The sequence below is a fragment of the Miniopterus natalensis genome, chromosome 10 (assembly GCF_054644295.1).
Source record: "Miniopterus natalensis isolate mMinNat1 chromosome 10, mMinNat1.hap1, whole genome shotgun sequence".
NCBI classification, from domain to species: domain Eukaryota; kingdom Metazoa; phylum Chordata; class Mammalia; order Chiroptera; family Miniopteridae; genus Miniopterus; species Miniopterus natalensis.
This window is the reverse complement of record NC_142090.1, coordinates 84243576-84271130: the sequence shown is the minus strand read 5'-3', so window position 1 is coordinate 84271130 and position 27555 is coordinate 84243576. Positions and strand designations below refer to the sequence as shown.

General features: G+C 64.5%; 1 protein-coding gene across 1 annotated transcript in view; it reads left to right on the top strand.

Moving 5' to 3' along the window:
- Window positions 1-812: 812 nt before the first annotated feature.
- The window catches only part of ADCY1 (adenylate cyclase 1), a 32428-nt gene continuing 5685 nt past the window's right edge, over window positions 813-27555 (top strand). The window contains exons 1-14 of the mRNA XM_087821452.1: window positions 813-1445; window positions 5812-5961; window positions 10947-11065; window positions 11283-11394; window positions 15339-15466; window positions 16759-16917; window positions 17700-17841; window positions 18288-18440; window positions 20260-20454; window positions 20564-20661; window positions 21060-21144; window positions 22292-22381; window positions 22732-22988; window positions 23236-23362. Of these exons, the coding sequence (XP_087677578.1) occupies window positions 813-1445; window positions 5812-5961; window positions 10947-11065; window positions 11283-11394; window positions 15339-15466; window positions 16759-16917; window positions 17700-17841; window positions 18288-18440; window positions 20260-20454; window positions 20564-20661; window positions 21060-21144; window positions 22292-22381; window positions 22732-22988; window positions 23236-23362 (2448 nt within the window). The remainder of the gene's footprint in view (window positions 1446-5811; window positions 5962-10946; window positions 11066-11282; window positions 11395-15338; window positions 15467-16758; window positions 16918-17699; window positions 17842-18287; window positions 18441-20259; window positions 20455-20563; window positions 20662-21059; window positions 21145-22291; window positions 22382-22731; window positions 22989-23235; window positions 23363-27555) is intronic.

The window sequence follows — 27555 nt, the reverse complement described above, 5'->3', positions numbered from 1 at the left end:
AGCCCCGCAGGTGTGACCCAGCCTGTGCCTTTCACCCGTCGCTTCACCCTCCGGCCTTTGGTCCCAGGTCGTTGGATCAGGTTTTGGGAATTTCTGTTTCCCTTTGATGAGATCACGAGGACATAACGCACAGCCCACCGGTAACCAGAGGATCCAGGGAAGGCGCCTAACACCGGACACCCTGCGGACGGTGCTGCCCTGCGGGCTCCAGCTCCCTTGGGGCAAACGGCACCAGCCTCGCCCCGCACCCTGCTTCCCGACCGCCTCTGCTCGCGGGCACCCAGGGGGCACCGCCCGCGCCCGCGCCCCGCGCGCGCTCCGGGTTTGGAGGAGCCGGGGGTCCGCGCGGGGAGGGGCGCGGGGTCCCGGGCGCTGCTCCGGCCTCTCGCAGGACCCGGCCTCGGGTGCGGGTGGCGCCTCGAGCCCCTCTGGCCCCGAGGGCCTGGCGCCCCGGGGGGAAGCACACCCTTGGCGGGATTAACCCCCGGGCAGCGCGGGACTCAGCACGGTACCGCCCGGGAGACGGTACCGGGGCCGCACCGCGCGCGGGCGGGAAACCGAGGCCGCGCGGGCGGGGGTCGCGGGGGCGGGATGCGGGCGGCTCGGGGCTCGGCTGTCGCAGCGCGGTCGCCGGGGCGCCGGGGCGGGGGCGCGGGCGGCGCCAGTGCGCAGGCGCGCCGGGGAGGGGACGCGCTCGGGGCGCGCGCGCGGGGCAGCCGGCGCCCCAAGTCGGCCCGCCCGCCCGGCGCCTCGCCGCCCGCCCGCCCCGGCGCCCCGGCCGGCGAGGGGCGCGCCCGCTGCATGGCGCTGGGATGGCGGGGGCGCCGCGCGGCCGAGGCGGAGGCGGCGGCGGAGGCGGCGGCGGCGCGGGCGAGCCCGGGGGCGCGGAGCGGGCGGCCGAGCCGGGCGGCCGGCGCGGGCCGCGGTCGTGCGCCCAGGAGTTCGCGTGCCCCGAGCTGGAGGCGCTGTTCCGCGGCTACACGCTGCGGCTGGAGCAGGCGGCCGCGCTGAAGGCGCTCTCGGTGCTCAGCCTGCTGGCGGGCGCGCTGGCGCTGGCCGAGCTGCTGGGCGCGCCGGGGCCCGGGTCCGGCCTGGCGCGGGGCTCGCCCCCCGTGCACTTCGTGCTGTTCCTGGCGCTGCTCGTGGTCACCAACGTCCGCGCGCTGCAGGTGCGGCAGCTGCAGCAGGTCGGGCGGCTGGCGCTGCTCCTCAGCTTCACCTTCGCGCTGCTCTGCTGTCCCTTCGCGCTCGGCGGCGCCGGCTTCCCCGCCGGGGCGGCCGCGGACCAGGGCGTCTGGCAGCTCCTCCTGGTCACCTTCGTGTCCTACGCGCTGCTGCCCGTGCGCAGCCCGCTGGCCGTGGGCTTCGGGGTCGCGGTGGCCGCCTCGCACCTGCTGGTCACGGCCACCCTGGTCCCCGCCGAACGCCCACGCCTCTGGAGGACGGTAAGTGCCGGGGCGCGGCACGCACCTGCCCGGGAGGGGCTGGGGGCGCTGGGAACGAGGCGCGGCTGCCTCCTGGGCGGGTGGGGAAACCGAGGCCTCGATTTGGGGGACCGTTCAAGGTCACTCAGCAAGCCGGGGACGAGTGGGCTGGCCCCCCGGGGCTGGGCGCTTTTCGGGGGCACAGTCCACAGCGCGCCTCCGGGTGTGGAGTGTGGAGACCGGGGACCGCGTGGCGAAGGCAAGGGTTGCGCCAAGGTCAGGCAGCCGGTGACCAGCCGGCGGGCTCTGGGTGCGCCCGTCCTCGCGGGAGGGACGGGGAGTGGGCTGGGAGCTGCCCAGGGCAGGGTTCCCCCCGGGCGCGCACAGCCTGGGGCTCCCCTCCTGTGTGCACCTGGGCGCGGGAGGCTGACAGAGCCCCTCCCAGCCTGGAGCCCCCTGCCCAGCGCGGAGGGGGAAGGACTTTTGCCCCTTCTAGTCACCCTGGTGCCCGGGGTGGACCCCTCTCTGGTCCAGAAGGACTGGGTTTGCCAAGGTCGCCCAGAGCTCTGGTCCTACCGCCCCTGGTCCTCCAGGGCTCCGACCTCAATCGTAAGACCGAACTTTGTCTGTCTGGGCCCGGCCGGCGAGATGGTGGCGGGGACCAGGACCCGCAAGCCCTCCCCGGGGGCTCCTCCTTTGCCAAGAGGAGCTTTCGGAGCTTCTCTGGCTTTTCCACGGGTGCAGCCCATCCCCCCTTCTGCCTTGGGCTGCACTTTGGCCAGAGGGTGGTGGGAGCCAGAGGGGTCAGGGAGAGAAGGGCGAGAAGGCAGCAGGTGGAGGAGATGGGGGAAGGGGGCGAGGGGGAAGCTGGATGGACCAGACACGGGTGGGGGATGGGGGTCAGGCAGCTGGGAGGGGGAGGAGAGAGCGAGGCACCCCCAGACTTCATGCCTGGACTCATGTGGTGGGAGGAACCACAGGACCCACTGGAGGGACAATTCTGGACCTCACCCCAGGGCGGGAAAGGGGGCGGGGCTGGGAGGGCAGGAGGAGGGAGTACCTGGCGGGATTGGGGGCCAGGAGAGGAAGAGAAACAGGGGTGAAGGCAGAGAGAAGGGAAGGGGGAAGGTCTGCTAGCCCCAGGGAGGGGGACGGGAGGGAAGGGGGAAGATGGGGGCAGGCAGGGTTAGGGTTCGGCTCAGAGGCCCTGTTCCCCAACAGGCCTCCAGCTTGCCTCCTGTGGGCTGCACCTGGCCTCGCTTGATCTTCTGGGGGGTGGTTACTCCTAGAGCCCTCCCCCCACAACCTTCCCATCTGTTGTGCGTTTGGCCCCCACAGCCAGCTCTCCCCAGCCCCCCGCCAGGTCAGCCTCCCCAGGAGATGAGAAGGGAGCCCGGAGCCCAGGCAGCAGCCGCGGGCGAGGAGGGGCTGCTGTGAGTGCTGGTGGGTCAAGGGTATAGCTGGTTCTGTGACGGGCAAGCTGTCAGCTGCCCCTTTTCCCGTAAAGAATGTTCTGTACAGACTCCGGTCATGTCTTTTGAAGAATTAAAAGGTTAAAGGAGAGAGGAAGCAGTGTGTCAGGGAGCCTTGGGCACAGAGCCCTGCCCTGCCCCCAGGAGGAGGGAGCCCTGGGCTCTAGGGGGACGGACCCCACACTGGGAGCGGGTTCTTGGGGACTAACTGCCTGGGGGTCGCTGCTCCTGGCTGTGCCCTTCCCTCACTGAGCCTCGGTTTCCCCGCCTGTATGAAGGGCATCACAGCTGCTGCTTTAGAATGCGTTCAGGTTCGCAGTGGATGCGGGCGCTGGTGACAGTGACGGGTCGGTGGGGGTGGGTGCTGAGCGGCACCGTGAGGGGACTGGATGGCTGTCCTGAGGTGAGAGGTGAAGACAGCACCCGCTTTTACAAAGCAGGTCCCCTGCTTCTCCTGCCCCAGTGCGACCTGCCGTCCGCACTGCACTCACCTGCCGACAGCGCCCCTCCTGGAGCGGGGGCCCCCCAGCCTGTTTTGCTGCCAGCGACCCAGCACCTCGTCTTCGCCACACCTGCTGGCAGGTGACCTCGTCTGGGCTCGCTTCCCTTGGCTCGGTCACTCTCATCCCTGTTGAGGCCCCTGATGGCGGAGGTGTGTGAGTGAAGGAGGCGGGAAAACAGGTCGGGAGGTCAGCCAGGTGCCCGGTGGCCACCAGGTGGGGCCTCCTCGTGGCCGGAGTAGAGGGAAGGTGTAAAGAAGGTGGGCGTGGAGGTGTGACAAGGTAGGGCTCCGGGTGACCGTCCCCTGTTCTACTAGCGATTTGCCCCTTGGCCAAACTGTCCTGCCTCCCCTGGCCCTTGTGCCCCCACCCGGCCTGTCTCTCAGCCCCTCTGTCCCACCCTTACCTCAGTGGGGACACCTGCCTTCCCCCATCCCTGCTCCCCGGCCAGCTGAGGTCTTGCTCTCTGGAAAAGCCACGTCTGCCTGGCCCATGGGCAGACCTTTGGCCTCCTGAACCCCTGCGCTGGGCTGCGCTGGGCTGACCTGGGCCCCTTTTCCTCCACCAACTGTGCCCATCCTGAAGGAGATGACAGCTGAGGGCTCCATCGCAGGGGCCCTTGGAGACTGGGGTGCTATTGGCAATGGCACCTTGGGAGGGGTCGCTGCTGTCTCCTGGGAGGATGGATGTCCCATGTGTCATATGTTCTGCATGTTTAAGACATTAAATTGAGGCTGGGAGCCAAAATGATTATGCGTCTCCTGGGAAGATGTGCTTTGTGCAGTGCACGTGCCCCTACTGTGCCCGTGGGCATGTTAAACATGCTCAGTGCAGTTTAAATATTGACTCTACAAAAATGCACTTTATTGTTTCGTGTTTACTGGTCTTCCAACTGCTTCCAGTGCCTTTGTAAACAGACTGGCACGAGCATATGCCCAAATACAACAGATGGTCTGTTAGAGGACAGAAAACCTCCCTGGTCGCTGGGACCCAGCCCAGGCCCCCGGGCACAGCCACCCAACCTGGCAGGAAGCACCAGACACGGGCCGCACAGAAACAAACTTGCCCCTGGTTCCAAACCTACCCCTGGTTCACGTCCAACTAGGAGACAGTCCCCAGGTTTAGAGGGACTAGAGATGTCCAAGGTCACAGGGAGGATGACCAGGGTCAGGCAGAGATGACCAGGGCCACATGGGGTTGTTCAGGGTCAAAGTGGGCACTGTTTTTAGAGGACTTGCAGCCATTCCTGTATGCCCGTCGCAGGGGAGAGCCGGCCCTCTCTCTGGCTGGCAGAGGGTGTTGTGCAGTGGTCTCCAGGGGGAGTGTTTCCCCTCCTGTCTGTCTGAGATGTGCAGGTGTGTGCACCTACCCTGGCAGGTGTACGTGAGACCGAGTTGGCCCTTCCAGCTTGCTGATGACTGTTAACCCCCCAAGTAACAGGCCTTTGAAAGTCAGAGGCAACAAGCATGTATTTGTGATCAATAAGAACAGCGATTCTGGAAACACTGATTCAGGCAGGAGCCCAAATAATGTCCTGATTAGGAGTCAAAGGTGATGGGTATTTAGGAGAAGTGGAAGGGAAACAGCTCCATCCACCGCAGGAGGCGTTGCTGTTGGTGCAGAGAATGCAACAGTGACTGATTCTAAACAATGTTTCTAATTTTCAGCCCGGGAGTCATCAGATCTCTTTCTTGTGATCCTTGCAAACAGTTCTTTAGGAAACAATGTTGCTTTAGGCCCGGTGCAGAGGTTACTTTGCCCCGTTTGAACATCCATGTTGAGGAATGAGACGAGCCAGGCAGTTCCTCTGGGATGGCAGCTCCGGCTCCGTTCATATTGTTGGCACGAGTTCACTCTTGTTTTTTGGAGATGCCAGTTGGGTGCTGGGGTTTATAGACTCATGTCCCTCGGCCTGTCTCCCGTCACCTCCTGTGAACAGCCCTAACATCTCTAGATGGAAGTCACTGCCAGCTGCAGCCGTGTCTGTAAACCCCCTCGAGGGCATGTGTTTGAGGCTGTGACAGTCGCCTGAAGGCTGCAGCCCTCCACGCCCGCTGTCTCCTCCCGCTGCTCCCCACCCCGCCCCCGGTCCCTGCCCAGGTGGACCCCGTCTCTCCTCTCCTTGTCTGCAGCTCATCCCGCGGCTGCCCTGCCCTCAATGCCTGGTCTCTGGCAGGAGCCCCACGACCACGGCCTGCGGCTCGCGGGCGGGCACTGTGCTTGTCTTGTGCTGCGTGATTGTGAGCCGCGGGCCGTCCTGTCTGGGGCATATTTATGGGCATATAACCCAGGAGCGCTGGCCCTGGCACCTGCCATTTCCACAGCGACCGGGACAGACGTGTGGAGCAGAGGCCGGGCTGTGGCTCTTTCCCGGGACCCAGGGGCCCCTCCCACCGGCTGTCCTCTCCCTTTCAGCTCTGCGCCAACGCCCTGCTCTTCCTGAGCGTGAACATGTACGGCGTGTTCGTGAGGGTCCTGGCCGAGCGCTCCCAGCGGAGGGCCTTCCTGCAGGCGCGGACCTGCATCGAGGACCGGCTGCGGCTCGAGGACGAAAATGAGAAGCAGGTGGGTGGCTGGCCGAGGGCCGTCCCTCCGGCTTTGCTTCTCCCTGGGTGACAGTGTTTCATGGTTCCAAACCTGTGGCTCGTTTTCCTCGGTGGTCGCCCCGTGGCTTCACAGCGGCACCGTTCGGGAAGGAGATGGGGTGCGTGGGCCGGTCGTTTCCCCTGATGTCACGGCCCATCCTGAGCGAGGGCCATTGGCGTCGGGACCTGCCGGACTCCCCCACTGACGGAGGGGCAGCCTGCGGGTCAGTCACGGGGACAGCTGCTTCCCTGGGCAGCCTTGTCCCTTGTCGCCGGCACTCAGGTCCCCCCCTTGCCTCGCGGGCCCAGGGAGCCCTGCCTCTCTGGGATGGTGGAGGGGGGCACTCAGGCTTGGATGGGGCTGGGCTGCCTCTCGGGCTCTTAGGCACCGGCAGGCACGGCTGAGGCTCCCCGGGGGCCACCTGGAAGGTCCAGGGTAGCCTGGAGGTGGCCGAGGCAGCTCTGTACAGCCCTGCACTGTGTCAGTGTGAAAACCGCAGTCCCCGAGTTAGGTGAGGGGTGCTCTGACCGTGTGGGGGTCGTCAGGATCTGTCTTCATGTTTCAGCTCATTCACAGAGCAGTTCGATCAGTAGCCCCTGTTGGAGTCTTTTCCAGCCTGACCCAGTGAGGGCACCCCAGTCCTGGGTGATGGGAGGGGTCCCGGGGACACACCCAGTTCTGGGAGGGGATGTAGAGGGATGCACCCAGTTCTGGGAGAGGTGCTGGGTAGGGGTGCCCCCATAGCAGGAGGTGCCGGGCTGGGGCTGTGGGGCTGGGAATGGGGTCCTTGCTCAGTGGAGCTGGGGGAGCAGGAGCGGGAGCAGGAGCTGGGGTGCCTGGGGGTGTGCGTGTGGTGAAGTGGAGGCCGTTGACTTGTTGTGGCCCCCATGGAAGGAGCCAGGAGAAGTTGAGAGTGAGTCGGGGCCTCGCACCGTGGGAGGGGTCAGCACAGGGTGAGGTCAGCGTGGAGGTGAGGACTCGCGGGCCGAATTTGCAGGCAGGCAGGTGGACTGGCAGACGCACTAGGAGAGGCCGATGGCCGGTGTGTTGTGTCTACTCGGAGGCGTGGAGGTCGGAGGCTTTGGTGCACGAAGCAGGGGTTTTGCAGGACAGGTCTGTGCTTATGCCACCAGGGTCTGTGGGAGGGGAAATAAGGGACCCGCTCTGAAATGCAGACACCCAGCGTCGAACCCTGCGTCTGTCCCAGCTGCAGGGACAGGATTCAGCGGCCTTGCCGGGGTCATCCTGAGTGTCTGGGCCGGTCCTGGCTGAGTCTGTGGCGACCCTGGGAGGAAGGTGACATTTGCTGCGGTGCCAGGAGCACCGCCCCCTCCCCTTTATGGTTTGGATCTAAGAGCCCTGCCGAGGGAGGTCATTTTAAGAGAAAGTTCGAACGCTTTGATGCAAAATCTGAGTTTTGAGTGGTCTGCTGCCCTGCTCCCTTTGGGCGCAGCCAGGCACGGCCTCCCTGAGTCTCAGACAGCAAGGCCTCCCCACAGGTGGGAACGTTGGAATAACTGTGTCCTCGGGGTGGCCCACGGACCCAGAGGGGCCGGGGAGGGACGGTCGGGGGCTTGTTGCTCACTGGACACTTTACCTCCAGAAGGTTCTCCGTCTCAGTCGTCAGTGTCCCGAGGCCGACCCCCTGAGAGGGCCTTGGAGATGCTGAGGTGACCCCTCTTCCTGGCTGTCAGGCTGCAGGACAGGGTCCGGGCAGGACAGAAGGTGTCCGCCTGGGCTCTGGGCTCTGAGCTGACCCAGGCCTGTGCTTCACCCCCGAGTGTGGAGGAACCGGGCTCTGTCCTGTGATCTGAAAAGAGGGCCTGGCTGGGGAGTTTTACTGACTCGGGAAGGAGAGTGGAGCGAGTGACAAAGTGGCCGGTGGCAGAGGGGGACCGGGAGGCCGGAGCCCAGGTCCACAGGCCAGGACTCCTCCCCCTAAAAGGCTCATGCCGGGCTCTGGGTTGAAGGACACCCCGGGGAAGCGTAGCAGAGGCTGTGGAGGCCACTCGCAGTGTCTGAACCGGATGCCACGACCGGCTCTTTGACATAGAAAAGCCTTGGCGCCCTGGATCAAGAAGGAAGAGCCGGCAGATCAAAGCGTCCCGGGGACGGGCGAGGGAGGCCACAGGTAAAGGCGGGTTAAAAATAGATCCCAGGGAGCTACTGGGAGGGACCCGCTGCCAGCGTGCTGGAGAGCTCGGCACAGTGGACCGGTTCCCAGAGCCGTCTCTCCCCGCCGATGCGAGAGGGGAGGAAGGCCTGGCACAGCCTGCGGCCGTTAAAACGCCGACTGGGCCCCGGGAAGCTGGCGGGGAAGGGAGCCCCGGGTCCGGGCTTCGCGGATGAGCCGCCAGGGCAAACAGCCTCGCGCCGGGACCTGCTGGGGCAGAATCGCACAGGATGCAGAGGTTTTTTTTTGGTTAAGCCTCACCTGAGGGTATTTTTTCCATTGATTTTTAGAGAGACTGGGAGGGAGAGACAGAGAGAGAGAAACACTGATGTGAGAGAGACGTTGACCGGTTGCCTCCTGCACCCAGGCTGACGGAGGTGAGGGACTGAACCCGCCACCCAGCTTTGTGCCCTGATTGGGAATTAAACCTTTGGCCCTTCCGTCCGTGGGCCGACGCTCTAACTACTGAGCCGCACCGGCCGGGCTGGGATGCAGGTTTGTGGGGTGGCCTTCGCCGCGGTCCGTGTGGTGGTCAGCCGGGCCGCCCTCTGCCAACCCCTCGCCCACTGAAGGACCTGGGTGGGCTCCGCCCTGGGCCCATCGCCACGAAGTCGCCGTGAGCGTTCAGGAGCAGCGTCTGTGCGAACTCGAGTCTTCGTTCCGGGCGTGCGCGTCCGGGCGGGAGCGGGGCTGGGGCTCGTCGAGAAGCTGTGGCCGTTTCCAGGGTGACTCACGTTTCTCATCCCAGCAGATCCCGCCCGTCGGCGTCCGCGTCCGCGTGAGGCAGCCTCGCTGTCTTTGGTTGTAACAGTTCCGACAGGTGTGTGGGGACGTGTCGCTGTGGTTTTAATTTCGTTTCCTCTCCGTTTCTCTTCGGCACGGAGGGGACCTCCCAGGGGCCTGCGGCCTGGGTGCGGAAGGGTTAGTGGTCCCCTCTCTGGAAGCACCTTATCCGGACGAAATTCCCCTCTCCTCCTAATTTCCCGAGGCTTCGTCACAAATGGATGTTGAATTTCACCATTAAAAAAAAAAATCTTTGTTGATTTCAGAGGAAGGGAGAGGGAGAGAGAGAAACATCAGTGATGAGAGTCACTGACCGGCCGCCTCCTGCAGGCCCCGCGGGATGGCGCCCGAAACCCTGCGTGGGCCCTGACGGGAATCGAACCTGCATCTCCTGGATCCTGGTTTGACGCTCAGCCACTGAGCCCCGCCGGCCGGGCTTTACCAATTTTTATTTTTTGTTAATCACCACCCGAGGATATTTTCCCGTTGGTTTTTAGAGAGAGTGGGAGTTAGGGGGAGAGAGGCATCGATGGGCTGCCTCCCGCACGGGCCCCGACCGGGGCCGGGGTCGAGCCTGAAGCCGAGGCGCGTGCCCTTGGCCGGAATCGAACCCGGTCACTTCGGTCCTCGGCTGACGCTCCGACCACTGAGCAGCACCAGGCAGGGCGGCCGGTGCTTTTCTGTGTCAGTTGCTACGTGATTCTCGTTGCCGTCCCCCCGGCGTGTGTGACATCGGCCGGCGTCTCGGTGCCGAGCTGGCTGTGGCCCGGCCGGGCGCCCCCGAGCCCGGTCTTCCTGTGTTGCTGAAACGTGAATCGTGTCAGAGGATTTTACACCTGTGTCCTTCAGGGACGTTGGTCTGGCGTTTTCTCTATTTGCCTGCGTATGATTTTGGTGTCAGATAATGTCGACGTTGTACGGAGAGTTGGGAGGGGTTCCCTGGCCGTTTATGGAAGATTCAGTGTGGAATTAGTGTTAGATCTTTAAGTGCGTGGTACCCACGCCCAGTAAAACCACCCGGCTCGGGACGTCTTTCTTACGGGTTTTAGAATTAAGAATGTCATTTCCGTAATGGATACGGAGCTGCGCGAGTGCTTTACTCAGTGTTTATTTCATATTCGGTGAGTTGTACTTTGTGTTTTTCGAGGAACTGGTGTTTTTCTTCTAAACTGTCAAGTTCGTGTCTGAAGAGCTACCACGAGCCCGGCGGGTGTGGCTCAGGGGTTGGGGGTCGGCCCGTGAACCAGGGGGTCAGGTTTCTTCGCCCCCCGGCCCGGATGCACCCCCCTCAGTAGGATGACCCCCCAGATTCCACATGGGATCTAAACTCTGTTCTTTGGTTTTCTTCCCAAAGCGGGCGGAGGGGGGTGGGAGAGGCCGGGGAGCAGTGGACCCCAGGCTGTGCGGCTGGACGGTCGGGCGGCAGAGCCGGGTCGGGGGGCCCTGGGAGGGGGAGGGGCGCGGCCTGGGTGAGGAAGCTGAGGCCCAGGAGGGCAGCGGGGTCCCCAGGGTGGTGCTTCTGTGGAGGAGCCCAGTCGTCTGTCCTGTCCTCTTGGGGGAAGAATGTCTGTCTGATCCCCAGAGACCAGGGAGAAACGGCCACGTTGTCTCCAGAGCCGCTTATCCCGCGAGAACAGGGGCCCCGTCTGTCTCGGGGACAGGGACCCCCTGGCCCAGCTCGAGGGCCCTCAGTGTCGGCAGTGAGACAGGAACCGGGCGGGGTGGCCGGGGGCCCTTCCTGCGACCGCTGCCTGGAGAAGCCGGGTGCACGGTGGGGGGGCCGGGGACAGGTGGGGGCTCTGTGAGCGGCCGGATGTTCTGGAGGCACCTGCCCCGCGCCCTGGGACCGAGCGACCTGCGCAGTGACCGTCCGGGCCTGGGCACCGCCCGCTGGGGCTCTGGGCCGGGCGGCAGCCGCGAGCGAGGAGGGTGCGCAGCCCCTCGCCCGGGCGGAGGCCTCGGGGACGCACGGGGGGCCCGTAGCCCAGCGCCTGTCTCCCCCGCCCAGGAGCGGCTGCTCATGAGCCTCCTGCCCCGGAACGTGGCCATGGAGATGAAGGAGGACTTCCTGAAGCCCCCAGAGAGGATCTTCCACAAGATTTACATCCAGCGGCATGACAACGTGAGGTGGGGGCCGGGCCTGGGAGCGGAGGGGCCGCGGTGGCCGGGGAGGGGCGACGGGGGGGAGGCCCTGGCTGCGGGGGCAGAGGCCCCACCTCGAAGGCAGGGGGGCAGGTGCGGGGCAGCCCCCGGGGGGCAGGTCCCACGGGGGGGGGATCGCGAGCGGCAGGGCTGGGCCCCGAGGCTGCGCGGGGACAGGCAGTGAGCGGCCCGTGTCTTGCAGCATCCTCTTTGCGGACATCGTGGGCTTCACGGGCCTGGCGTCACAGTGCACGGCCCAGGAGCTGGTGAAGCTGCTCAACGAGCTCTTCGGCAAGTTTGACGAGCTGGCCACGGTAAGCGCTGGCCCGGCCGACGCCGCTGGGTCAGGGTCGGGGCCCCCGGGGGGCTGCGGCCCGGACAGACAGACTCGGGGCCCCACCCGGGGCTGTGGCCCGGACAGACAGACTCTGGGCCCCCGGGGGCTGCGGCCCAGACAGGCAGACTCTGGGACCACGGGGGCTGCGGCCCGGACAGACAGACTCGGGGCCCACGGGGGCTGCGGCCCGGACAGACAGACTCGGGGCCCACGGGGGCTGCGGCCCGGACAGACAGACTCTGGGCCCACGGGGGCTGCGGCCCGGACAGGCAGACTCTGGGCCCACGGGGGCTGCGGCCCGGACAGACAGACTCGGGGCCCACGGGGGCTGCGGCCCGGACAGACAGACTCGGGGCCCACGGGGGCTGCGGCCCGGACAGACAGACTCTGGGCCCACGGGGGCTGCGGCCCGGACAGACAGACTCGGGGCCCACGGGGGCTGCGGCCCGGACAGACAGACTCTGGGCCCACGGGGGCTGCGGCCCGGACAGACAGACTCGGGGCCCACGGGGGCTGCGGCCCGGACAGACAGACTCTGGGGCCCCACCCGGGGCTGCGGCCCGGACAGACAGACTCGGGGCCCACGGGGGCTGCGGCCCGGACAGACAGACTCGGGGCCCACGGGGGCTGCGGCCCGGACAGACAGACTCGGGGCCCACGGGGGCTGTGGCCCGGACAGACAGACTCGGGGCCCACGGGGGCTGTGGCCCAGACAGACAGACGTGGGCTAGCCAAGTCCCCCCGCCGGTGCGCTGTTCTCTGGCTGGTTTCCCGGGGCCGAGTGCTGGGTTTGCAGACGAGGAACCCCCTGTGCCGGCCCAGCCGGTGCGGTGGGGCCTCGGGAACCCATCTGGCTGTCGGACGCCCGCCGCAGACGTCACGGGTCCTCACGGCCCCTGGTGGTGCCGGCCTGAGCCGGCCCTTCTGTCCCGTCATGATCCTCGCTGGAGAGCGTCAGTCCTCACTCGGCGTGACCTCAGCGCCGCCGTGTTTTGGATACTTTTTAACAAGTTGAGGACGTTTCCTTTTATTCCGGTTTTGCGGCGTTTCTGTCGGAAACGGATGTTGGCTCTTGTCCAGCGTTTGGTTGCGTCTGTTGGGACGGTCGCGAGGTTTTTCCGTTTTAGGCGGCGCTGCTGCGAGCTGCCTGACGTCTGAAGGGTGTGAGGACGACCTCGCTTCCCCGGACGGCCCGGCGCGGCGGGTGTGGGTCGTGTTGATGCATCGTCGGCTTTGATTCGCTGAGATTTTATTTAGGATTTTCTCGTCTGTGCCCCTGAGGGACGCTGTTCCCGGGCTTCCTGTGTGTCTGTGATGTCGGGGTAACTGCTGCTCGTCCCACAGAGGAGCTCGGGGGTGTTTCCTCTGCGCGGTTTTCTGGGGGAGTCTGCGCAGAACTGGTGTCGTTTCTCTCTCGCGTGTGTCATCGAGCGTAGGGGGTGCACCTGGGCAAGGGGCTCTGTTTGTGGACGTTTTTAACTACAAATTAACTACGTATTTAACTTCAAATAGGACCCCTCGGGTTACCTGCATTTTTTTTCTTTCCTGAAGAAGCTTTGATTTGTTGTTATTTTATTTTCCAAGGAACCTATTTATTTGCTTAAAAAAAATAAATATACTGATGTTAGAGAAAGAGGAGGGAGAGGAAGAGGGCTGGGAACGCGGTCGGCGGCCTCCTGCCCACCCCTGCTGGGGTCCCCGGGGTCGTCCTGACCTGGGACCGAGCCAGAGGCCTGTAGGCTCAGGGCCGAAGCTCAGCCGCGGAGCCGCACCGGCCGGGCCGGGACCTGCCCCTTTCATCTGAGTTGTCAAAGTCCCTACGGTCGAGTTGTTCGCAGTGTCTCCCGCCACCCTAAGTGCTCCGTCGAGTCCGTGGAGATGCCTCCCCTCCCGTTTCTGATTTTGGAAATTTGTCTCCCATCCTGGGCGAAGGTGGGTCAATGTTACTGATTTTCTTAAAGGAGTTGCTTTGGTTTCATTGATTTCTCTGTTCTCCCGTTTGGGTAAATTCCTGTCCGATGTGTATTATTTTGTTTCTTTGGCTTGTCTTGGTTTTAAGCTGCTCTTCTTAATGTCGTTTCTTAAGGTAGAAACTGAGGCTGCTGATTTGAGATTTTTTTCTCTCTTGTGATCTAAACATTCAGCCGCGAACTTCCCCCGACGCCCAGCTTTCGCAGCCCCCTTCCCCCCGCGGTGCTGGGCTATGTCTTTATTTTTATTCTGTTCAGAATATTTTTATGCCCCTTCCTGCTCCTTCAGGGACACCGGGGGCCCCACAGCTCAGCTGGTCCTTGTGGCCTTTTGGACCTTTTTTGTTTCTGTTTCACTTGGACAGTTTCTGCTGCTGGGCCCTGAGGCCCCCCCCCCCTTCTTCTCTCCTGCGAGCCCCTCGACCCCCGTCTGTGCGACGTCCACGCAGACACTGCAGCCTCCCCTCCACCAGTTCAATTCAGATCTTTTTTTAAAAAAATGTTTTTAAAAATTTGATGTGAGAGAGGGAGGAAGGGAGAGAGAGAGAGAAACATCGATGGGCTGCCTCCTGCACGGCCCCGGCTGGGGGCCGAGCCCACAGCTCAGGCAGGTGCCCTGCCTGGGAATCGAACCAGAGACCTTTGGGTGCACCGGCGACACCCAGCTGGCTGAGCCACACGGGCCGGGGCTCCGTTGGGTTGTCCCCCGTGTCGAGGTCATTGCGAGGAAGCCCCAGCGAAAGCGCCTCCTTCCCTTGCTAACTGCTCCTCCCTTCGCTCCTTTGTGCCTGGATGGTGTCGTGCGTATTTTAAATACGTCTCGAATCCTGAGCGAGGGGCGCGTGGGGCGTGTTTTCCTCGCCGTGCTGTGCGGTCCCCGTGCCCGGTGTGCAGGACGTGGGGCATCACGCGTGTGCGCTTGGAAAAGTACACACAGCTGCGGGCGGGCGCGGCTGCTCCCGAGGCCCGCGGCCCTTAGACAAACAGGGAGCGTGTTTGCCTTGGTGCCCAGGGCGGCGGGCGGTGTTTGTCCCGTATCCGTGGCTGGCGGCTGCAGGTGTGCGCGGATCGCTGACCTTTCCCCCACTTGGCTCCGTTTTAGATCCGCGTTTGCCGTGACGTCCGCCTACGGGGTGTCCCCCCAAAATGTACACACGCTTTGAATAATTATTAATTCCAATGGGTTAAATCAGAACAGAAAGGAACGTCAATTGAGCTACCAGCTGTTAAGTGTCCACACGTTTTTTGGGGGACACCGTATGTGTTTTGGAAGCTGGTCATGTCCCTTTGAATTGATGGGACAACGCCCGTCTGGGGCTCGATCGTGCTCCACAACCTGGAGCCGGGCCAGGCTGGGTGCCAGTTTTTTAAGCGGGAAATGAACTAGCTGGACAGGGCGGATGTCTCGTCACTGGTCCAGGAGGCCATGGAGCGGCGTGGAGAGTGCTCTGTGTGCCGGCCGCGGAGACGGCCCCGGCTTGGCCTCTGTCAACGGGCCTCCTGGACGGTCCCGGCCCAGCTACTCAGGGTGACAGGCGGTAGGAACCCGTCCTTGGCTCTGGTCATAACCTCACCCTTCAGGGCTGTTTCCAGCGAGAGCCTGTCGCTCTGTTGTGTGTTCCCGGCCCCACCTCGGGAGAGGAGCTGGCTCCCGGCCTCGGGCAGGGTCTGTGGGGTTGGCTGGTGGGCTGAGGGGCGGGCAGATGGGCCCCTGCCTGGAGGAGGCCTGGGTGCAGGTGTGCGTGGAGCGTGGGTGCTCCAGGGGGATCCTGATCACAGCCACGGGGGCCGCCCCCCTTCCTGAGGCCGTCCTGCCCGCGGGGAGTTCCCTGGGAGGGGGCTGGGGCCCTGGTGCGAGTCGTGCCCCATGGCCTGCGGCCTCCAGCACCTGGTGGTCTGGAAGGGGCAGGTGCCGGCCCCAGCGCGTCACCAACGTGCCGCTTTCCCAAAGGAGAACCACTGCCGTCGCATCAAGATCCTGGGGGACTGTTACTACTGCGTGTCCGGCCTCACCCAGCCCAAGACCGACCACGCCCACTGCTGCGTGGAGATGGGCCTGGACATGATCGACACCATCACGTGAGTGCCCCCGGGGACCGGTCGCATCAGCTCGGACGCTGGGCCCCATGCTGCCCAGGAGCCCCTGCAGGCCTGTGCCGTCCTGGCCAGTCCGTCACCTGTGCCAGGGCTGCAGGGAGCCCACCCGCCGGGAGAGGGGCTGGGTGAGGAATCCCACCCGATCTGTGGTCTCCATGGCCGCCCCCTGGGAACTTTGTCTGCGTTTCTTTGTCTGCGGTGGTCCCAGGCACGGCCAGGTGGGCTTTAGTTATATGGGAAGAAATGACCTCCAGAGCGTGGCTGGACGAGACGGGCAGGGAGACGACCGGCGAGAGTGGGTATAAACCCAGCCGAGTCCCCTCGAGGGGGAGCCATGTGCACCCGTCTTCCTGGGGCAGGTGACGGGGCGCAGGTGCTCCCTGCGGGGCGTGCTCCTGAACCGTGGCCCTGGCCTGCTGTTTCTTGGCCAGGCTTGCTGGGTCCTGGTCCTTGCCAGCAACGGGACGGAGTTCAGAGCCTCCGTCTCGTTAGGGGAGGCCCGGCTCTGACACCTGGCTTCCCGTGTGGCTCTGGCCCTCCCGGTGCCGCCCGGTCCTGCCCTCCCGTTTCTGTCCTGCTCATCGGACTTCTGTGGATTCAGGACATGACCCTGGGGGAGGCCCATCCCTGCGCCTGCCCGGAACCCCTGACACTGTCCCAGCCTCTGTGGGTCGTCTCCCCCAGGGCCTCGGGGCCTCACTGTCCCGTGTCCCTCAGCCTGGCTGGAGTTGAGTTTGGTTCGTCTGTCACTGGCTGGGAGGGGGCGAGGACGCCTGACCTTTTGGTCTGATCTCGGTGTCCACACATTTAGTTGTTTTGTTTTTATCGGTGGACAGAGTCACAACTTAACATCCCGTAAAATCTGCCTGTAGTTTGATGTGGCCTGTGGAGCCCTGGGCCTCCCCACAGGTCACTCTGCAGCTGCCCCCCCCCCGAGTCACAGAGCTTGGGGTCAAACGGGACCGTTCTCCGGGCTCCTGGGCCGTGGACACTGTCAGGTGGTCCCACGGTCGTAGCGCTGGCCGCAGCCCCCGACTGGGTCGCAGGACACAGAGCAGGGTCATTTCCCCCTGGGCCGCCCGGGCGTGAGGCTGTGTGACGTGGCGAGTGCCCAGGGAGCGGGGGACCGACCTGGGGCCGTGGCTCGGGGCTTGGGCTGAATAGCTTAGGGGCCCCTGTGCTCCTGCCAGCCCGGGCACCACAAAGGCCCTGCAGCCGTGACATGCAAGGGCGGGACCCTGAGTTCACGGCTTCGGCCCGTGTCCGTGTTGCAGGTCTGTGGCCGAGGCCACCGAGGTCGACCTGAACATGCGCGTGGGGCTGCACACCGGCAGGGTCCTCTGTGGCGTCCTGGGCCTGCGCAAGTGGCAATACGACGTCTGGTCCAACGATGTGACTCTGGCCAACGTCATGGAGACTGCAGGCCTGCCCGGGTGCGTCCGGGCCCTGAGCGAGGGTGCTGCGGGGGCTGGGAGCCCGTCCCCCCAGCTGCCCCCAGTGTGGGAGGGGCCCCCGGTCGTCTCAGGTGCAGCCTCAGAAAGTGGACAGGGGCCCGGCCGGTGTGGCTCAGCGGATTGGGCCTCGTCCCTGCTCTGAGAGGCCGCCGGTTTCATTCCCAGGCGGGGCACATGCCCGGGTTGTAGGCTCGACCCCCAGGGGTGTGTGTGAAGGAGGCGGACAGTCGATGCTTCTCTCACCCATGTTTCTTCCTCTCTCTCTAAAAAATCAAAAACATATTCAGAAGGAAAGTGGATGGGCCCCGGGCGGGGAAGGGCTGGCGGGAGGCCGGGAGGCTCGGCCCTGCCCCAGGTGCTGACTCTGGCTCCGTGTGATTCTTTCCTTCCCCGAGGAAGGTGCTGGGGTTGGAGCCCGGGTCGGGCCCCCTCTAGGCCGGGTCCCTCACGTCACACCCTCTCTAACGGCCGCCTGCCTTGGCCTAATGTGTTTCAAACCGTCCACAGGGCCAAGGCTCGGTGCCCCATAAAAATCCCCCCGAGAGCGGGGCGGGAGGGGCCCTCTCCTCGCGCGGCGGCCGGCTGCAGGGGTGCCGCGAGGCTCCACCCGCTTCCCCCTGTGGGAGGGTGGCCGGGACGCCCCCGGCTGTGGCCTCCGGGTGACAGCGAGGGAGACGCCCGCGCACGGCTGCTCCCCCGAGGCTCCGCGGCGCCCTGAGCTGCGGGCGTCACGCTCGGCCCCCGTCTGCTCCTGTCCGCAGGAAGGTCCACATCACCAAGACGACCCTGACGTGCCTGAACGGCGACTACGAGGTGGAGCCCGGCCACGGGCAGGAGAGGAACAGCTTCCTGAGAGCTCACAACATCGAGACTTTCTTCATTGTGCCTTCCCACCGGCGCAAGGTGGGCCCGAGCCCCCGGCCCCGCTGGTCTCCTCCCGGCACCTGGGGCCCCTCCTCCCGGCACCCGGGGCCCCTCCTCCCGGCACCCGGGGCCCCTCCGCACCCTGCCCGGGGCTGGCCTGGGCGTGGGTGGATCTGAGCCCCTCTGTAGGAGCCTCCGGAGGCGCAGGCGGGAGGTCGGCCGGGGGGCCCCGGGGCCGTGGTGACACTGACCAGCCGCCTGCCGACCTTCCCCGGGCCCCACAGCCGTCCGCTCAGCCCGGGACCCCGGCTGTCGCTCTGGTTGGCAGCAGGTGCCGTCGGGAGCGAGTTTGCAACCACGTTGCCGGCCGGTCCCGGCACCTCCCCGAGGCCTGGGGCGCAGACGCCCTGGCCTGCGACAGCCACGCTGCGGCCTGGAGTCGGGGCGCGTCTGCTCACGTGCCTCTCGGCCGCGTGTCCCCCCAGATCTTCCCGGGGCTGATCCTCTCGGACATCAAGCCGGCCAAACGGATGAAGTTCAAGACGGTGTGCTACCTGCTGGTGCAGCTCATGCAGTGCCGCAAGATGTTCAAGGCGGAGATCCCCTTCTCCAGCGTCATGACCTGCCAGGACGACAAGGTGGGTGGCCGCCCGCCCGCACGCACGCCGCTCCGCGCTCGGCCGCGGGGCCCTGCCGCAGAGGCCTCAGCTGGCCAGCGCCGCTTCGCGGGCCGGCATCCCACACGGCGCTCGGGGAGCTCACGCCGCGAGCTCGGCTGCGGTTTCTCGATGTCCCGGGCAGTACATGCGTGTGCAGGCGTGTCCTGGGTCTCAGCCGGGTCTCAGGTGGACAAGCTTGTTCTAAATGTTAACGGAAAAGGAAAAGAGACTAGAATAGCTCGTTTTTCTTAAAAGGAATCAAGTGGAATCCAGTTGCCTGTTCCAGGAGTTTTATTTTGTATGTTCCTTGGGGTTTTGTACGTAGACCTTCCTATCCTTTGCAAATAGGGACAGTTCCTCGTTTCTTTCCCTCCCTTTGTTTCTTTCTGTTTTTTTTTTAAATCTCACCTGAGGATGTTTTTTCCATTGCTTTTCAGAGAGAGCGGAAGGGAGAGAGAGACACACACACAGTGATTGGTTGCGTCCTGTATGCACCCCGACCACGGCAGGGGGTCGAGCCTGTAACTGAGGTGCGTGCCCTTGGCCGGAATCAAACCCAGGAGCCTTCAGTCTGCAGGCTGAGCTCTAACCACTGAGCACACTGGCCAGGGCCGGCTTCTGTTCCGACCTGTTTGCCCCGTGTTTCCTTTTCTTGCCTTATTGCTTTGGCCGGCGATTCTAGCACCCGGTGAACGGGAAGGGGAGGCGGCCCCTCCCTGCCTCACTGAGGACGGCGGGAGCAGGGAGTCCCTCCCCCGACTGTGATGTTAGCTGTAGGTGCTGTTCACCTCGTCGGGGAGGGTCCCCTCCATTCCCAGCTTTCTGACCAGTTATATCCCGAATGGGTGTCGAGTCCCATCGAAAGCTTTCTCTGCATCAGGGATGTGATCGTGGGAGTTTTCCTCTGTAACCTGTTAACCGGGTGGGTTGCGTTGACGTTGAAATGTTCAAACAGCCCCGCGTCTCTAGAGGTGGGCGTGGGGTCTGCTTCCAGGGAGTCTGCGGACTCCTGTTTGCTTGTATCGTGCTAAGAAGTTTTCATCTGTATCCGCGAGAGAAGGCGGCCTGCAGGGGTCCTTCCCTTGTGCGGCCTTTGTCTGGGTCGTGTGGGAGCAGCTCCCCCCCTTCTGTTTTCTGGGTGAGCCTGTGGAGTCGGGGCTCATTCTGCCCTGGGTGTTGGGTGGATTCTGCAGTGACGCCGTCCCAGCCTGGAGGGCCCTTCTTCAGGAATTTGAAACTGTGACTTCAGCTTCTCCAGCAACTCCAAGGTTGCTCGGATGGCCCCGCACAGCGGGCGACTTGCAGACACTTATGTGTTTCGAGGGCGGGCTCGTGGGTCTGAGTTGTCAGATTTCCGTGTGCAGCCTTGTTCCTGGGTTTGCTCGGACCCCTCCGGATGCCTGTGGGGCCTGAGGCCACGTTTCCGTCTGGAGTTTGTGTCTTTTTCTTTGTCACACCAGCTGGCTGATTTGTCGATTTTATTGATATTTTCAAAGACCCAGCTTGTTTCGTTGCTCTGTGCTGGGCACTGTCCCCTCCTGCGCTCGCGGGGGGTCCTGTAACCTTCCTCGCGGGGCTGCCACGTAGTTGCCGCGTAACCCCACTTACAGACGCGGAACCCCCACCCCTGAGGACGAGGTAACCCCCCTGGGGCGTCACCGCCAGCAGGTGGTGCAGCCACGATCGCGTCTCGGGTCCCAGACCCACCAGCGGGCCGGCCGTGCGCCGGGGCAGGCGGGGTGAGTGCCTGCCTCCCGTTCGCGGAGATTTGACGACAGCCCTTTCTTTCCGGCCGCAGCGCAGGGCGCTGAGAACAGCCTCCGAAAAACTCAGAAACCGCTTGTCTTTCTCGACCAACGTCGTCTACACCACCCCAGGCACCCGCGTCAACCGGTACATCGGCCGCCTCCTGGAAGCCCGGCAGACGGAGCTGGAGCTGGCGGACCTGAACTTCGTCACCCTCAAGTACAAGCAGGCCGAGCGGGAGCGGAAGGTGGGTGCCGGGCCCAGGCGGGCGGCGGCCTTCTCGACGCCCCGTGGCTCCCGGCGGCCCCCGCGTGCCTCCCGGGGACGCCAGGCCTGACCGGGGGCTCCGTCCGCAGTACCACCAGCTGCAGGACGAACACTTCACCAGCGCCGTGGGGCTCGCCCTGGTCCTGGCCGCCCTGTTCGGCCTCGTCTACCTGCTGATAATCCCGCAGTGAGTGTGGCTCCCGCCTGGATATCTCTGAGTTTCCAGAAGGCCCGTGCGTGCCCCCCCGCCCCCCGCAAGCACTGTGAGCACATTGTGTCCCCTGAGCGGCCCCACCTGGGGCTCAGGCTTTCCTAGAAGAGCCAGCGCCAGGCAGCCAAGTCCGCTCAGCTCCCCCTTCCTCATGGGGGGGGCCTCTCGCAAACTCAGGACTTGGGAGATTCTGGGGGAGAGGTTGGGTCTCCCAGGGACCCTGTCCTGGAAGGGAACCAGCCTTTGCGAGTCCCCAGGGACTCCTGCTGCTTCCCGGGGGCAGGGGGACAGCTGGGGTTGGGGGGCAGATTCCCAGGCGCCTCTCGGGCATACCTCCCAGGCCCCCCCGAAGTGACCACATGGCTCTGTCCTAGGAGCGTGGCTCTCCTGCTCCTGCTGGTGTTTTGCATCTGTTTCCTGGTGGCCTGTGTCCTGTACCTGCATGTCACACGGGTCCAGGTACGTGTCCTGTACCTGCATGTCACACGGGTCCAGGTACGTGTCCTGTGTCTGGGCACCTGGACAGGTGCATTCTTGGTCTCCACCTGCCCTCCAGGCAGGACAGGTGGGTCGTGGAGACACTGGTCCACTCGTCCGCCCTCCTCGCAGTAGAAAGTGTTGCCCGAGTAGCAGGAGCTGGGCGCTGCTCAGAGGTCGTGGCCCCGGGGGTGGGTGACAGCCAGCGGCTGAATAAATGAGCACAGGGTTCGATGTTCTCCTGGAACGGAGAGTCCCTCGGGGACGGGCTTCGAGCGCTGGTTTGTCGTGCGTTTGGGGCGTAGACCCACGTCCGCACCGTGGCTCCATCTCTGTGGTGCTGAGTGAAGCAGGGAGGTGAGAGCGGGGGTCCCGCCGTGGGCCCCGCCGTGGGCTTCCTGCCCCCCCTGGAGCTGGCCGTGGCCTGTGCTGCTGGGGCCTAGAGCCTCACGGGGCAGAGGAGAAGCGGGGGCTCGGTGGCTGAGGGCCGGCGGCGGTCGGTTACTCCTCCCGTTCGCCTGAATTGTGCAAACCCTGCAGCCCGTGGTTGGGCACCGGGCTGTCACCCGGCAGAGCATCGGCCACGTTAGGACCGACTGTCCACAGTGTGGTCTCTGTTTGCATTTTTATTTCTATTTCAAGAGCGTGAGTCCAAAAAGAACTCTGACTTCTATGTATGAAATTGTTGAATATTAAAAAATGTATTTAAAACAAATAGATTTAAAATAAAACATCAATAACAAAAATTATACAAAACCCGTCTGAAGAAAATGATAAAACTTAAGCGTGAAGACCCCAGTACGTGGGAACTCTCACCGTTCGTGAGCCGGAGGGACGCGGCGTTACGAAGGTTAATCTGTTCAGTCGACTTCAGTGCCAGCGTCACAGTGCAGGGGGAGGGGGAGGTGTCGCTCTTTTTAATTGAAAGACACCAGGTTTTTTGGCAAGTTTTTCGCCTGGGACATTAAATATAAGAAAACGGCCAAGAGATGGTTGTGGGAGATGAGCCGTGGGCGGGACTCCGGCCGCACTGAGGTCACCGGACCGTCCCTGCTGTGAGGTGTTTACTGCGGACGTGAGTCCCTTTGGATTACGACACGGTTTCTAAAAACGATCCTGTGTGGTTCAGTGTCTCCCGGGCTGCCTGACCATCCAGATTCGCACCATCCTGTGCATTTTCATCGTGGTCTTGATCTACTCCGTGGCCCAAGGATGTGTGGTGAGCATCTCTGACTCCCCGCAGCGCAGGGCGTGGGGAGCGGCGAGGTTCGGGGACGAGGGGGCACCTGAGGAGAGTCACGAGGGAGCCGGGGGGGCTCAGACAGGCCTGGGGGTGCCCGGGAAGCCAGGGCAGGGGCGCTTGATCCAGCAGAAGAAACGCAGGCTTCTCCTGGTTCAGCGAAACCGGCCCCTTTATGGTGAACAGAGGGCAGAGAAGTAGGACGGAGGTGGGAGGGGGGCAGGGCCGAGCTGGGGCAGGAACGAAGCCGGTGGCCCTCGCAGGCGCGGAGGTGGCAGCCGGCTCTGTCCCGAGTGAGCCCCTCCGGCCGCGTGCCCGTCTCCCCCCAGGTGGGCTGCCTGCCCTGGGCCTGGAGCTCCAGCCCCAACGGGTCCCTGGTGGTGCTGTCGCCCGGAGGCCAGAGCCCGGTGCCGCCCGCCCCGCCCTGCGAGTCCGCGCCCCACGCCCTGCTCTGCGGCCTCGTGGGCACCCTCCCCCTGGCCATCTTCCTGCGGGTCTCCTCCTTGCCCAAAATGATCCTGCTGTGCGTGCTCAGCACGTCCTACATCCTGGTCCTGGAGCTCAGCGGGTACACCAAGGCCGCGGGGTAGGTGCCCCCCGACGGGCCCGCTCGGTCGCGATGTCCGCCCGAGGCTGCGTGCGCTGGCCGCTGGTTGGGAAAGTCTTTGGTGGCTTCTCCACCCCCCCCAGGTTTGGGGGGGCCTCGGGCCCCGGGGACACGCGGCTGTGCCTGGTGCCGCTGGGGGTGTCGAGCCTTCGGGGTGCTCTTTGGCCACGGCCGCCGTTCGATGACCAAGCCTGGGCACTGACTGGGCTCCCTCCTCTTGCCGAAGGGCCGACGCCGCCTCCAGGCGCAGCTTCGAGCCGATCGTGGCGATCCTGCTGTTCTCGTGCACGCTGGCCCTGCACGCCCGGCAGGTGGACGTCAAGCTGCGGCTGGACTACCTCTGGGCCGCGCAGGCAAGATGAGCCCTTCCTGCTTCCTCGGGAGGGCGGCGGTGAGGGGGCCCCTGGGAGGGGGCGTCGGGTGGGCGGACCGGGCTGGACACCAGCCGGCGGTGAGGGAGGCCACTGCCCAGGGTGAGGAGGGGCCGGGGGGGGGGGGAACAGCACAGGGAGGCGAGAGGGACAGCTCCATGGGCCCGAGGGCCAGAGGGTGGTGGTTTTGTGAGTAGTGAGTTCCCCGTCCCCACAGGCATTCCAGCAACACTGGTCTACTGTCTGTCCCTGAAAACTTGCCTGTTTCATTGATTCTTCCACCTGTTCACTGTGTGTGGCTGGGGCCCTGAGCCAGGCCTTGTGGGGGGACCACTGACTCTCAGGGGGCTTTGGCCCAGCACCGTCTTCACACCTGGATGCAGGATTCCAGGTGGGCGGGGGCTGGATCCCAGAACCTGGGACAGGGCGGGCCACCAGGCAGCATTCACAGCCTTCGGCCGCAGGACACGGCCAGCCCGCAGTGACCGTGCCGGGAGTGACCGAGCCGGGCGGTCTCGTCCCTCACCCCCAGGGCTCCTGCTGGCCGTGCCCGATAGGAAGCAGGTGGCGAGGGGACCCGTTGGTAGGTCCTGCGGGCGGGAGCAGACGCCGGCACACACCAGGCCCCAGACAGGCCTGGCCTCGGTGGGGGACGGCCGCGCGCGGGGGGCCGTGCTGGCTCTCCGTGGGGACCAGGCTGCTGGTCCCTGAGATGCGTCCGCCCCACCCTCAGCCAGCCCCTCTGCCTTCAGACCCTTTAGTTATGAAGCTACTCAGAGCTCGGGGTGAGCGGGGAGACCTGGCCTGGGGGTGTGGCCTGGGATCCAGCTTGCGGACAGGCTTGCAGAGTGGACTGAGGCCCCGGCCGTGGCTCTCCCGGCCAGGGACGCCCAGGGGGACACCAGGGCAGGAGTTTCTGTCACCTGGGTCGGCAGGGGCTTTTCCTGGTGTCAGTGTCCCTTTGAATGTCGTTCAATACGAGAGTCGACCAGCCCTGTTCCGGGCTCCCCGCCAGTGACGCCCTCGCCGCGCCGGCCCCGTGAGGTGAGCCCTCCCGGGGTTCTGTGCAGCAGAGCCCCTCGTGCGTCCCGGGGGCCCCCGCGGGGCACAGGGACGCTGGTTTCCAAGGGTACAGAACGAGAACTCCCCCCACTTTCCCGTAAACCCAGGGAACAAGGACACTTCTAGACTGTGCGCCTGTCCTTGGACATCCGAGCCTGTTACTGTGCAGATGTCGGAGTCCTCGAGCCTTTCCAAGTGGCCAGGCAAGGACCGGGGTTAATTATTTACTGAGACCAGCTGGCCGCCTGAACCCACGTAAACAGACAGGCTTTTCCCCCTGACGACTCCTCCACCCTCGCCGATGGCCATCGGACGCTCTTGCTCGAGTGCGACTTTCTCTCGGGCTCAGGAGATGATCCCGGCGGCGGTGACGACCGATGATGGCAACTGGGCTCTACCCGGGACGCCTGTGCCGAGGCCCCGCGGGCCCGACGCGGAGCTCGGGGGTGCCCCTGTGCTAGCTGCGCCTCCGCCCCCCTCCCCGGCCTTCTCAAGCCTCGGTTCTCACACCAGTGACTCAGCCCAGGGTGGGGGACCTCACACCACACAAGCCGCAGCTCCATTTTCCTTCTCGCTTGAGGAAGGAGCTCCCGGCTCCGCGCTGACGCATCCGAGTGCCGGCATCACCGCGCCCTCCTCCGGAGCATCGTGGAGTAAAACCCGGGTGACCTGGACACGAGCGCTGCGACGCGGGGACGGTCGACCTGACACGGGAGATGCCGACTGAGTCGCTAGCGGGCTGGACGCCGGTCAGAGGGACAGTCGCGTCCCGGGCGGATGGAGCGGGGCAGAGAGGGCTTCATCGCGCTCCCCAGGACGGCACCCGGTTTAAAACGTACGGACTGTGTTTGTGGAGTTTCCACTTAGTGTGTCGGGTGGTGGTCGACTTCGAGTAACTGAAACCCTGGACCTCGGATCAGCGGATCAAGGGGGTCGACATGCAGGTTCTCCTGCTGAATATCTACGGAGATGGACACACGGCATTTCAACGGAAACTTTTGCATCTGTGGATGGATTAAAAAATGGATGGTGAGCCCGACCGGCGTGGCCCGGGGGTTGAGCGTCCGTCCCACGAACCAGAGGCCGCTGTCCGATCCCCGGTCAGGGCGCCTGCCCAGTAGGGGCCTGAGGAGGCAGCCGATCAGTGTTGATATTTCTCTCTCTCCATCTCTCTTCCTCTCTCTCTAAAAATCAATAAAAGCATATTTTAAAAGTTGATGATCTAGGGAGACAGCTAATCTGATAGCTCATAAATCTAAATCGTGAATAAATAGAAATAAACGGAACTTAGAACCAAAGCGGCTCATCCCGAGGAGAGAGACCGAGGTTCTTTTTAAAAAGCTGAAGCACCTTCAGCTGTGTTGCTTTCATTAAAATATTATCAACATCAATGATGGTATTTTGGAGAGAGCAAAACTTTTGTGCCGTTAATAAAGCGAAGTGTTATTTTAAAAAATGTTACTTCCTCTTTCTCTCACCCTTAAAACACGTTCTCCTGTGCGTTGGTGACACCCGCGAGCAGGTGGCGAGTTGTAATGTCCTCGGAGGGGTCCGGTCCCTGCCGGGCCTGCTCCGTCCACGCGGCCGATCCCCTCCGGCCGCACGGCCTGCCCCGAGCTGGATCCTCCTCCTCGCCTCGCCTGCTGCCTGTCACCTGCTTTAAGGAGCAAGAGGAGACGTGTCGTCAGCTGCGTGACAACTAACGGCTCCGGGGAACCTCACGCGTCTGCTCTCCCAGGAAATGCCCAGAAGGAGGCCCAGGGGCTCTGGGCCCGGCTCGTCCTGGCCTCTCTGCCCCCTGTGGTCAGAGGCTCCCGCGCCCGAGGCCTCCCCGTGGCTGCCGCTGGGGATCACCACGCTTCTAACCGCAGAATCACGACACGGGCCGTGGCAGCGTGTGACCGGCCGGCTCAGCCGTGCTGATGGTGACGCCTCGGAGGTGCCGGCCAGGCGTTCTGGGCAGCTCGTGCCCTCCGACTAACCGAGTGACAGGCGGGACGCTGTCTTTGAAAACGGGGTTCTACACCCAGTGGTCGAACGAAGAGGAAATGAGCACGTTGCCTGGCCAGGTGACTCCAGCCAAGGCGTGTGGCCTTCAAGCCTCAGCTCTTGATGGCCAGGCCACGGGCCACCAGGGCACGGCCACTGAGGCGTCACGCCCGGTGACTGCCACAGCCGGGAGCGTGGTGCCCGAGGCGCTGCTGCGCACCTGGAGGGTTTCCGGTTGGGCGCTGTGCCCGGCGGGGCGCTGGGGCGAGTGACCTGCGGGATCCTGGCAGCTTCCGTTGCCGTGGCTGGAGCCCCACCAGTGGCTGCCGCCGGCACGTGGCCAGCAGCGCCCCGGGAGCCCTCACCGGGCTGGGGGGTGGGCCATCGCAGTTGGCTGCTTTCGTCTCTGCGCTGGGGCCACCGGCTGGGACTCGGCGGGTCCCTCTCGTCAGACCTGCTCCAGGGAGTTGGCCCTGCTGAGCTGCCTGGGTGCTGGACCTGCCCGTCTGGGCCCGCAGCTCCCTGCGTGTCTCAGCCGGGGGGACGGGCGTTTTGGTGGAGCTGGAGAGAGCCTCGAGGAAGCAGGAGCTTGGGAAGGAGGCGCAGGCATTCCCGGCGAGCGAGGCAGGCGGCGGCCTGAACGGGATGTGGGCTTGTGCTGTGGGGAGGCCTCTGCGACACCTGGCCCTCCGGGGGCAGCGACGGAGCCTGGACGTGGGGCGAAGCTCCCCCTTGTCCTGTGAAAGCGCCAGCAGACCAGGCGGTGGCTTTCCCAGGGGTCGTGGGTCCTTGACCGGGTGGGGGCTGGGCCAGGCCTGCGGGGCCCCGGGGCCCTTGGAGTTGTTTGGACGAGACAGACGCGTGCGTTCGGGACGTCAGTAAAGGTTCGCGATTCTCGTTAACGGTGGCGAGGGGACGGCGTTCAGGGCGGATGCGACGGTGTGGGGGCCACTGCGGCGGAGGGGGATGGGGCCCAGCCCCACACACAGGATGAGGGGTTCAGCCCAGGGGCAGGTGGGGCAGCCAGAGGGAAAAGGGGGAGACATTGGCCCTGGCCAGGGTTGCTCAGTGGTTAGAGTGTCCGCTGGAGCGTCAGAGGGTCTCGGGTTCAATTCCCGGTCAAG